Source organism: Carcharodon carcharias, chromosome 11 (genome assembly GCF_017639515.1).
Source record: "Carcharodon carcharias isolate sCarCar2 chromosome 11, sCarCar2.pri, whole genome shotgun sequence".
Taxonomy (NCBI): Eukaryota; Metazoa; Chordata; class Chondrichthyes; order Lamniformes; family Lamnidae; genus Carcharodon; species Carcharodon carcharias.
In genome coordinates, this window is record NC_054477.1 from 10,185,476 (window position 1) to 10,197,493 (window position 12,018).

General features: G+C 43.8%; 1 protein-coding gene across 1 annotated transcript in view; it reads right to left on the bottom strand.

Moving 5' to 3' along the window:
• Positions 1–394: 394 nt before the first annotated feature.
• Positions 395–12,018, bottom strand: part of dgat2 (diacylglycerol O-acyltransferase 2) — a 38,182-nt gene continuing 26,558 nt past the window's right edge. The window contains exons 6-8 of the mRNA XM_041199732.1: positions 11,588–11,762; positions 2,655–2,857; positions 395–549 (exon numbers count right to left, since the gene is read on the bottom strand). Of these exons, the coding sequence (XP_041055666.1) occupies positions 395–549; positions 2,655–2,857; positions 11,588–11,762 (533 nt within the window). The remainder of the gene's footprint in view (positions 550–2,654; positions 2,858–11,587; positions 11,763–12,018) is intronic.

Genomic DNA, 12,018 nt, shown 5'->3' on the forward strand with positions numbered 1-12,018 from the left:
TAGGTAATCGGATACTTTGGCATCATTGCATTGCTTGTGCATTTTAAACATTCCTCCTGCAAACAAAACCCATTAATTACCAGCCCATTACATAAAGGAATTAGTCAGTAGATTGTATATGACAATTTCTAAGAAAAAATTACAGCCGAGACAAAAATTACATTTCATAAGACAAATTCCTCTTAAAAAGCTTGTCCTGGTGAATTTGACAAAAATATTCTTCTGCAAAAATAATTTTTTTTTTGCGATATAGTTTCCTTTTGTTATTCAGTAGTACAGGTGGGGCAGGGTTTTTAAGCACATTTTGAACTGTTAAGGTGAAACTGCTGAAAATTTCTGTTTCTTTCAGGAGGGTCCCAGTGAATTGCAAGGGGACGTTTCGGATGAGAGTCCTTTAAATCACCTCCAGCCGATCTGTTTCACAGTAACCGAACTTAACCTTGTACTTGTTGAAGAGTTTGAGGAGGGAGCTCATGTATAGCTTGTGGTAGAAATCCACCTCTTCTGGACTTGGGTTTTCGATCCGTGGGACTGTAAATGGTTCCCCGACTGCAAACACAAAAGTATAAACAATGCTGTCTAAAGAGAGGACTTTTTTTTATTTATATAGAGCACCTTTTACGACCTCAGGACTCCCCAAAGTGCTTTTCAAACGAGAATTTTTGAAGCGTTGTAACTATTTTAAATGAAGAACCTCAGCTGCCATTTTGCGCACAGCAGGATCCCACAACAGTAACGTGCAGGTTTTGCTCTTTTTCTGTTCCTTCATGGGATGTGGGTGTCGCTGGCTAGGCCGGCATTTATTCCCCATCCCTAATTGCCCCTGAACTGAGTGGCTTGCTCAGCCATTTCAGGGGGGCAGTTAAGAGTCAGCCACATTGATGTGGGTCTGGGGTCACATGCAGGCCAGACCGGGTAAGGACAGCAGATTTCCGTCCCTGAAGGACATTAGTGAACCAGATGGGTTTTTACAACAATCGACGATAGTTTTACTGTTGCCATTATAGACACCAGCTTTCAATTCCAGATTTATTAATTGAGTTTAACCTCCTCTAGTTGCCATGTTGGGATTTGAACCCAGATCCCCAGGGCATTAACCTGGGCCTCTGGTTTACTACAGAGATAAAAACAAAAAACTGCGGATGCTGGAAATTCAAAACAAAAACAGAATTACCTGGAAAAACTCAACAGGTCTGGCAGCATCGGCGGAGAAGAAAAGAGTTGACGTTTCGAGTCAAAGGGTCATGAGGACTCGAAACGTCAACTGTTTTCTTCTCCGTCGATGCTGCCAGACCTGCTGAGTTTTTCCAGGTAATTCTGTTTTTGTTCCTCTGGTTTACTAGTCCAGTGACATTTCCAATGAACCCTGATCTCTCCTCTGAGTCAGTGGTTATTGATGGTTTTAAATTGGGTCCTTTGAGGGGGCAGGGCAGTGCAGTGGTTGTGGGATTTCAGATTACAGGTGAGGTGCAACTTGCACGATAACACATTAGGAATAAAAATAGGGGAGGAGGAGGAGGAGGTCATTCAGCTGTTTGAGCCTGCTTTGCATTCAGTGAGATCACGGCTTATCTGTACTTTAACTCCATATACCTGCCTTTGCCCCAGATCCCTTAACAAAACTATCGATTTCACATTTAAAATTAATGATTGATTTAACATCAACTGCAGTTTGCCAAAGAGAATTCTAAACTTCTAACCCTCTGTGTGGAGAAGTGTTTATTAATTTCACTCTCAAAAGGTTTTGGCTCTAATTTTTAGATTTAGATGCTCCAAGCAGTGGAAATAGTTTCTTGCTATCCACCCTATTTGCTGCCGTTAATCTCTTGAAACTTTGATCAAATCGCCCCTTAATCTTCTAAATTCCAAGGGATACAACCCTAACGTGTTTAATCCAGCCAGGCCTGTGTGTTTTATTTATTCATGGGATGTGGGTGTCGCTGGCTGGGCCCAGCATTTATTGCCCCTTGAGAAGGTAGTGGTGAGCTGCCTTCTTGAACCGCTGCAGTCCATGTGGTGTAGGTACACCAACAGTGCTGTTAGGGAGGGAGTTCCAGGATTTTGACCCAGCGACAGTGAAGGAACAGCGATATATTTCCAACTCAGGATGGTGAGTGACTTGGAGGGGAACTTACAGGTGGTGGTGTTCCCACCTATCTGCTGCCCTTGTCCTTCTAGATGGCAGTGGTCGTGAGTTTGCTGTCGAAGGAGACAGTAAGTCACAGCAGTGCATCTTGTAGATGCTACACACTCATGCTACTCTGCGTTGGTGTTGGAGGGAGTGAATGTTTGTGTTGCTGAAGCATGTCCTTTGGTTCCACTGCCTCGAACTGTTAGCGCCCCCACATGATCCTCCTATTGGTTGCTGGAAATGCCCACCCTTGTGTGGCCCTGCATTCCCTCACTGATTGGACAGCCAGTAGTTTCTGCTACCTGACTGGATGATCTTTGACTGCCAGCCAAAAGGCTTTCTTTTCCAAGAGAAATTGTATTCAACATCTTTGTAACCAACAAAATGGAAAAGTGTTAAAGAAATGAACAAATACCTACATTAAAACAAAGCCTCACTCGCTTTGTTCATGGAGTAATGAGTTTTCTTCCTGGAGTTCTGTGTCCAAGAGATTAGTATGTTTAGGATAGGGGAAGGAACCTACCCACAGTGTTGATGGGTTTTGCATAAGGCACGAGCCCCCAGGAGCTGCTCGAAAAGAAGCCACGGCCACGGAAAACTAAGGGGGCAAATCCAATCAGCTTCTGGAACTTTTTTTGTATCGCTCGCATCAAACTTCCTTCCTTGAAGATAACATGCTGATACACTTCATTCTCACCAAAAGTATAAACAGGGACTAAATCGGCTCTACGAAGAGAAGAAAACAAATTGGAAACATCTGGGAGAATTGTTATTTCTTTCTAACACCCCCCCTTACAAAACGCCCCTGTAGCACCTTTACTGTCGTAACCATTTCATAGGAGCATTATCAAATAAAACTGGTCACTGAGCCACAGGAGATATTAAGACAGGTTTCTGCCCACCTTGACCACACAGTGATTTTACACTGGAGTGGGCAAGGCCTCAGAAGGGAAGCCCACGTTCCCCCCCAATTGATGCTCTTAAGTGGCCAATTATTGACCACTCAAGGGCTGTTTGCCACCTAGACTCAACATTTAGGCTGGTGGGAGTGTTGAACTGGCATGGGGAAAGGCTGAAATCAAAGAGAGTTGGATCCCAGGCAACAAGAATGGGGGGTGGTTGCCTCCATCAGAAGCCCCTTTCTGAAGTCGGGCAGAGCTTCCTTAAGGTGCAGTGACCTCCTCGCCTCCCTCTTCCCACCCTGGCCTCTCTGCTGAGACCCCGATCGCCCCCTTCACAACCCCCAGGCCTTCCCTACTGCCCCTCACCTCCCCCGTGTGGACTCCTTGAACTTACCTGGGCCTGTACAGTTGCACAAAACCACGTGGAAGTGGTTTTACAGTTACTATGTCAACAGGCTGAGAAGATTCAGCATATAATGTTCGTTAACCACTTACATAAGAAATAGGAGCAAGAATAGGCCGTTCGGCCCTTTAAGCCTGCTCCACCATTCAATAAGATCATGGCTGGTCCAATTGGAGCCTTAACTTTACTTACCAGTAAACATCGACTCCTTTGTTAATCAAAACTCTAACTCAGCCTTGAATATATTCAATGACCTAGCCTCCACTGCTCTCTGGGGAAGAGAATTCCAAACACTAACAATCCTCTGAGAGAAGAAATTCCTCTTCATCTTCATCTTGTTATTTTTCAGCTTATTTTTAAACTGTGCCCCCTGGTTCTATATTCAACCCACAAAGGGAAACATCCACTCAGCGTCCACTCTGTCAAGACCCATCAGAATCTTGTATGTTTTAAGAAGATCAACTCTCATTCTTCTAAACTCCACTCAGGATGCAATACAAGTCAAAAGCTTAAATTATTTTTTTCAAAAAGGACCTGAGAAATGTTGCAAGAGGCTGAACGGTTAAACAACTTGCTGATGATACCAAGTTAGGTTGTGATGAGGATGGAGAGGCTGCCAAGGCATACAGACAATAAGTGAGTGGGCAAGAAGGTGGCAGATGGAGTATAATAGAAAACGTGAAATTTGTCCACTTTGGAAGAAAGAATAGAAAAGTAGAATTATTTTTTTAAAAAGTGAGAGAACTACTTAATGTTTAGATTCAGAGGGGGTTTAGGTATCTTTGTACACAAATCACAAGAAAGTTAACTTGCAGGTAGAGCAAGCAATTCAGAAGGCAAATGGTCTGGTGGCCTTTACTGCAAAGGGATTGGAGTACAAGAGTAAGAAAGTCTTGCTGCAATTGTACAGGGCTTTGTTATAGAAACACAGGACTTCAGAGTAGGTCATTCATCCCTTCGAGTCTGCTCCACCATTCAATAAGATCATGACTGATCGGGTTGTGGTCTCAACTCTTCTTACCTGCCTGCTCCCCCATAACCCTTGACCACCTTGTCTGTCAAAAATCTAACTCAGCCTTGAATATATTCAATCACCCAGCCTCCACGGCTCTCTGGTGAAGAGAATTCAATAGGCTAACAACCTTGAAGGGAAAAAAAATTCTCTTCATCTCCATCTTAATAGGGACATCTCTTATTATTAAACTGTGTCCCCTGGTTCTAGTCTCCTCCATAAGAGGAAGCATCTTCCCCGATGCCACACTCTCCAGTCCCCTCAGGATTTTCTATGTTTCAATAAGATCACCTCTAATTCTTCTAAACTCCAATGGGATAAGGCTTAACCTGTTCAACCTTTCTTCATAAGCCTTTCATCCCAAAAATGACTCGTGTGAGCCTTCTCTGAACTGCTTCTAACGCTTTATATTCTTTCTTAACTAAGGAGGCCAAAACTGTACACAATACTCTAGATGTGGTCTCACCAATGCCCTGTACAGTTGCAGTAAAACATCCCTACTTTTATATTCTATTCTCCCTGCAATAAACAACAACACTCTATTCGCTTTCCTAATCATTTGCTGTACCTGCACGCCAACTTTGTGTTTCACATACCAGGACACCCAGGTCCCTCTGTACCACTGAGTTCTACAAGCTCTCGCTATTTAAATAGTAATACTGCTTTTCTACTCTTCCTGCCAAAACAGACAACTTCACATTTTCCCCACATTAGACTCCATCCACCATTTTTTTTTGCACACTCACTCAACCTATCCATGTCCTGTTGCAAACTTTTTACCTCCTCGTGAAACTTACTTTCCTACCTAACTTGGTGTCATCAGTAAATTTAGCAACCATGCATTCTGTCCTTTCATTCAAGTGAGTGATATAAATTGTAAATAGTTGAGGCCCCAGCACTGATCCCTGTGGCACGACTAGTTATAGCATACCAACCTGAAAAAGACCCATTTATGCTTACTCCCTGCTTCCTGTTAGCTAACCAATTCTCTATCCATGCTAATATGTTACCCCCTACACCATGAGCTCTTATTTTGTGTAGTAACCTTTGATGTGGCACCTTATCAAATGCCTGTTGCAAATCCAAGCACACCACATCTACAGGTTCCCCTTTATCCACCTTGCTTGTTACTTCCTCAAAAAACTCAAATTAATTAAAACATGATTTCCCTTTCACAAAACCATGCAGGGCTCTGCGTGATCCCGTTATGATTTAAATATGTTGCTATAACCTCCTTAATAATGAATTCTAGGAATTTCTCTATGACAGATGTTAAGCTAACTGGCCTATGATTTCCTGCTTTCTGTCTCCCTCCTTTCTTGAACAAAAGGTGTTACCATTTGTTATTTTCCAATCTGCTGGTACCCTACCATAATCTAAGGAATTTTGGAAGATTATAACCAATGCCTCTACTATCTCAGCCACTTCTTTTAAGACCCTAGGATGCAGGCCATCTGGTCTAGGGAGTTGCCAGCCTTTGGGTCTAATAGTTATCCCACCTTTTCCCTGGTGATGGCAATTATTTTAATTTCCTCCCTGCCTTTCCCCTTTTGATTTTCAAGTACCTTCGGGACATTTGCCAAGTCTTCTAGCGTGATGACAGATACAAAATTCCTGTTCAACGCCTCCACCCTTTCCTTCCTTTCCATTATCAATTCCCCAGACTCACTCTCTCAAGGACCAGCACAAGCTTCAGTCGCTCTTTTCCTATTTAAATACTTGTTGAAACTCTTATCATCGAGATGTTTTTATATCGCCAGCTAACTTTCTCTCATACGCAACTTTCTCCCTCCTGTTTTGAAAGCCAACTTACCTTCTCAGTGGGAGCAGAGATCGGGAACCCAGAGTCCCGACAGACCTTGGCGTTCCGGCGTATGCATGGACCGGGAGCGGGATGCGCATGCGCAAATCGGCATTCTTAATTCTTCGGGATGAAGACAGGCCCAGAGCATCTGCGCAAGAAAAGGAAAATAGCGCGAAAACCCCGTTCAGGTGACTGGGAGTGGAGCACCATGAGAGACAAGGACCCCAGACAAGGGACAGAGATAGGTCCCAGTTAAGGAAGAAAAAAAGAGCTGCAGAGAAAGAGGCTCCAATTGGAGAAAGGCCCCCAGTTAACAGACTTTTTAAAAATTCATTCATGCACAGGATGTGGGCATCACTGGCAAGGCCAGCATTTATTGCCCATCCCTAACTGCCATTGAGAAGGTGGTGGTGAGATGCCTTCTTGAACCGCTGCAGTCCATGTGGGGTAGGTACACCCACAGTGCTGTTGGGGAGGGAATTCCAGGATTTTGATCCAGCGACAGCGAAGGAACAGTGATATATTTCCATGTCAGGATGGTGAGTGACTTGGAGGGCAACTCTCAGGTGGTGGTGTTCCCATGTGTCTGCTGCCCTTGTCCTTCCAGATGGTAGTGGTCTTGGGTTTGGAGGGTGCTGTCAAAGGAGCCTTGGTGAATTCCTGCAGTGCATCTTGTAGATGGTGCACACTGCTGCTACTGTGCGTTGGTGGTGGAGGGAGTGAATGTTTGTGGATGGGGTGCCAATCAAGTCGGCTGCTTTGTCCTGGATGGTGTCAAGCTTCTTGAATGTTGTGGGAGCTGCACTCATCCAGGCAAGTGGGGAGTATTCCATCACACTCCTGACTTGTGCCTTGTAGATGGTGGACAGGTTATGGGGAGTCAGGTGGTGGGTTACTCGTCATATTATTCCTAGCCTATGACCTGCTTTTGTAGCCACAGTATTTATATGGCTAGTCCAGTTCAGTTTTGGGTCAATGGTAACTCCCAGGATGTTGATAGTGGGGGATTCAGTGATGCCACTGAACGTCATAGGGTGATGGTTCCCATGTGTCTGCTGCTCTTGTACTTCTAGTTGGTAGTGGTCATGGGTTTGGAAGGCGCTGCCAAAGAAGCCTTGGTGAATTCCTACAGTGCATCTTGTAGATGGTACACACACTGCTGCCACCATACACCAAATGGTAGAGGGAGTGAATGTTTGTGGATGTGGTGCCAATCAAGCGGGGCTGCTTTGTCCTGGATGGTGTTAAGCTTCTTGAGTATTGTTGGAGCTGCACTCATCCAGGCAAGTGGGGAGTATTCCATCACACTCCTGACTTGTGCCTTGTAGATGGTGGACAGGCTTTGGGGAGACAGGTGGTGAGTTACTGCTGAGGATTCCTAGCCTCTGACTTGCTGTGTAGTCACAGTATTTCTATGGCTAGTTCAGTTCAGTTTCTGGTCATTGGTAGCCTCCAGGATGTTGACAGTGGAGGATTCAGCAGTGGTAATGTCATTGAATGCCAAGGGGCAATGGTTACATTCTCTCTTGTTGGAGATGGTCATTGCCTGGCACTTGTGTGATGTGAATGTTACTTGCCATTTGTCAGCCCAAGCCTGGATATTGTCCAGGTCTTGCTGCATTTGGACATGGACTGTTTCAGTAATCAAAGGGGGCTCAGGACAAGCCCTGGCAATTTGAAGAGTGCAACAGTAGATTGACTTTGTGCTATGAGTCATTGGAGTTAAAGTACCCCTTTGGAGGAGTAGTGTTCTGCTCAGTGCAGCCAAAATGCTGATCTTGTTCTTGAGTCGCTGCTTGAATTTTTATTTTATTTTATCCATTAATGGGATGTGGGCATCGCTGACTACGCCAGCATTTATTGCCCAAGTTGCCCTTGAGAAGGTGGTGGTGATCTGCCTTCTTGAACTGCTGCAGTCCATGTGGTGTAGGTACACCCACAGTGCTGATAGAGGAGTTCCAGGATTTTGACCCAGCGGAGTGAAGGAACGGCGATATATTTCCAAGTCAGGATGGTGAGTGACTTGGAGGGGAACTTACAGGTGGTGGTGTTCCCATGTATCTGCTGCCCTTGTCCTTTTAGGTAGTAGTGGTTGTGGGTTTGGATCCAAACTCAGGAATCCAGGGGAATGGAATCTTGGGAAATGAGACTGAAACCCTGTGAGGTGGGCAATTGCTGATGCTGTCTAACTTCTGGAGAGAATTCCTTGGTTAGTCCTTCAAAGGTGAAGACTGGAATCCCTCATGAGAGGGATAGAGTTTTGACTCACAGATATTACTGATGTCTGGGTAGGTTGCTGAGAAATCCATGGAATCAATCTTTGTTGCATTTGCCATTTATTGTGTAGTGTGGTGTGTTCTACCACAGTTTGTCTGTCAATTCACATGTACCTCATGTCAACACTGAATGTTAGAGTAAAGATAGATATTGCAAATTGTTTTATTTTCCTGACTTTGTATGTTAAAGTTAATTTCTGTTTTGTTCAAAGCCTGTGTAATATTGTGGTTTTATTCCCTTAATAGGTGTCTTGAATCTCAAACTTTATCTACTTTAAACAAAAAGTTATTGGTTCGAAACCAGATCTTAACAAAAACTTGGGGGTCTCATCTTAGATCATGACACTATTATTTTTTAGTCATTCTTTGCTAGTTCTTAAAATCTGTCCAATCTTTTGACCTACCGCTAATCCTTGCAGATTTTTGCAGTGTTTCTTTCAACTTGATCCAATCCTTAACTTCCTTATTTAGCCACAGATGATGCATCCTTCTCAAAGAGTTTTTCTTACGCACTGGGATAAATCTTTGATGAGAGTGATTAAATGCCTCCTTAAAAGTCTGCCATGCATCTTTACTGTTCTAAATTTTAACCCGCTTCACTTTGGCCAGCTCTGCCTTCAAACCATAATAGTTACTTTTATTTAGGTTTAAAACACTTGTCTTAGACCCACATTTCTCCCCTTCAAACTGAACATGAAATTCAATCATGTTATGATTGCTGTCACCTAGAGGCTTCTTTAATGTGAGGTTATTGATTAAATCCTGAATTATTGTTCCAGGTCTAGAACAGCCTGCTCCCCGGCTGGCTCTAGAACATACTACTCTAAGAAATTGTCTCAAGTATACGATATGAATTAATTTTCCAGGCTACATTGGCTAATTTATTGAGACCACACCTGGAATTCTGTGTACAGTTTTGGTCTCCTTATGCAAAGGATATACTTGCCTTAGATAGAGTGTAACATTGATTGGGATGAGGGGTCTTCCTTTGAGGAATGATGGAGTAAAATGGGCCTATACTGCCTGACTTTAAAGAATAGGATTCTGACAGGATGCACAGGATAGATACCAAGAGGTTGTTTTCCCTTACAAGGGAGTCTAGGAACTCGAGTTTATAATCTCAGAATAAGGAGACATCCATTTAAGACTGAGAGGAGGAGAAATTTCTTCACTCTCAACCCTCTGAATCACTGGAATTCTCTATCCCAGGGAGCTGTGGATGCTGAGTCATTGATATATTCAAGGCAATGATCAAATGATTGATAGATTTTTGAACACCAAAGGAATTAGGGGATAGGGCAGAAAAATGGAATGGAGATACATCATCAGCCATGACCTTATTGAAAGGTGGAGCAGGACTCTTTGGTCTACTCCTGCTCCTATTTCTTATGGGTGCTCTGGTTAGATCTCATTTAGGGTATTATGTTCAATTCTGGACTCCGCACCTCAGGAAAGGTATATTGGCAGATTCACCAGAATGATACTGAGGCTTAAAGGGTTAAATTATGAGGATGCGTTGCATAGATTAGGCTTGTATTCCATTCGGTTTGAAGATTAAGTGATGATCTGATGTTCCTCCAGTCACTTGGCGCAGGAGAAGGCCATTCATCCCCTCAAACTCAATTGCAAACTCAATTAGATCATGGTCGATCTCTGTCTTAACTCCATCTACCAGCTTGCTTCTGTAACCCTTAATACCTTTGACTAACAAAAATCTATCAATTTCATTTTTAAGGATTTCAATTGGTGCCATACATTACAGTTTTTGGTTGAGGAAAGGACATGTACAGCTATTTTTTTTTTAATAAAAGGAATCCAAATTAAGTGGCGCAAATGGGTAGCAACCCTGCCACTGTGACTGAAGTACCAGGTTCAAGTCCCACTTCAGGGCTTGATGGCCACGGAAGTGTGTTCATAATGTGGCCAAACAGATTGATTATCAGCCTGGAAATCCTTCCAATACACCCGATGGCAGGTAGTGAGAGCAGCAGTTTCCTGGTCAGCCATAGTGCAGGAAGCAATGGCAAACCACCGCAGTACTTTGCCAAACACAATCATGGATCAATCCAATGGCAGTCCGTGCTTGCCAAGGCCCTCTTAGGGCATGGTACCTGATGGAGGATTCAAACTGTAATACTATAGATAACAACATGGATTTATATAGAGAATATATTCAGTAAAACGTCCTAAGGTCCTTCTAAAGGAGCATAATCAAGCAAGCCACCTACAGAGATACTAGCACAGGTGCTAATAGCTTGTTCAAAGTGGTAAGTTTTAAATGAGAATCTTAGAAGACGAGAGAGAGAGAGAGAGAGGCCAGAATTTGAGGAGCACGTCCATAACATTGAGGAGACGACAGTGAAGCATAACACAATGCAATCCTCGGAGATTTAATGTTTTGGAAATACTGCGGGATGGGAGCGAAAAGAAAGCAATATTTTGGATGACAGTCCTTGAGGAATCTTTGAATAAGATGATGGGGGTAGGAAGAGGGAAAAGAGGTGTCTTTTTTAATCTGACCCCTGGATTGTAGTGGTGAGTGAGGGTGGGTAGTGGGGGTGTGGAAGGATAGAAAAACCTTTGGAAACAATAAATAAATGGATAAAAGCAGAGTAAAATTGGAGCTGGGAGTCACACACTAATATGACATGGAAATATCAATCGCTGGGTCAAAATCCTGGAATTCCATCCCTAACAGCACAGTGGGTGTACCTACACCACACGAGCTACAGAGGTTCTAGCTTACCAGCTTATCAAGGGGCAATTAGGGATGGGCAATAAATGCTGGTCCAGCTAGCGACACCCATATCCCGCGAATGAATGGAAAAGCCTATGAAAATTGGTCACTTGACTTGAAAGCTCCTCATGGTCTTCTTGCTGCTAAATAGTTACTGGCCATTGTGCCCGATAGTAATGGGGATGGAGTGGGGGATGGCTGGAAGACACAATGGGGTCTCATCAATAGCCAGTCTTGGTGGTGGTGGTGGTGGTGGGGCGGGGGGGGGGGTGCTCAACAGGCCTAGTGGCCCTTAGCACAAAGGGAGTCATCAACTCCTTACCCATTCTGCAGTGCGATCCTCACAAATCCTTTACGCTTTTTAAGGGTCACAACGTTGTGCCCTGGACTGCAGTCCAGAGATTCAGCTGCTCCTCCGATCACAATTATCACCGCGTTCCCAGTCCCGTTCTTCGATAGCAGGAAGTCAATAGCCTCCCTTTTCACAGGGAAAATACCTGGGTCGGGGGCAGAAAGATAAAAGCAAGAAGCGATTACTCATCTGAAATGTGGATTATCTCCAACTGTTAAAACGCACTTGCAGTGACATCAAGGCTGCACAAGTCAATCGGATCAAATATGTCCAACACCAGTCCACAGCAATTTGCATTTATATAGCACCTCTGAAGGCACACATGCAGACCCACCATTGTTATAGGGCAGTTAAAGGAATGCCTTAAACAGTAGAAGTTATGTTACACTTACATCTGGAGT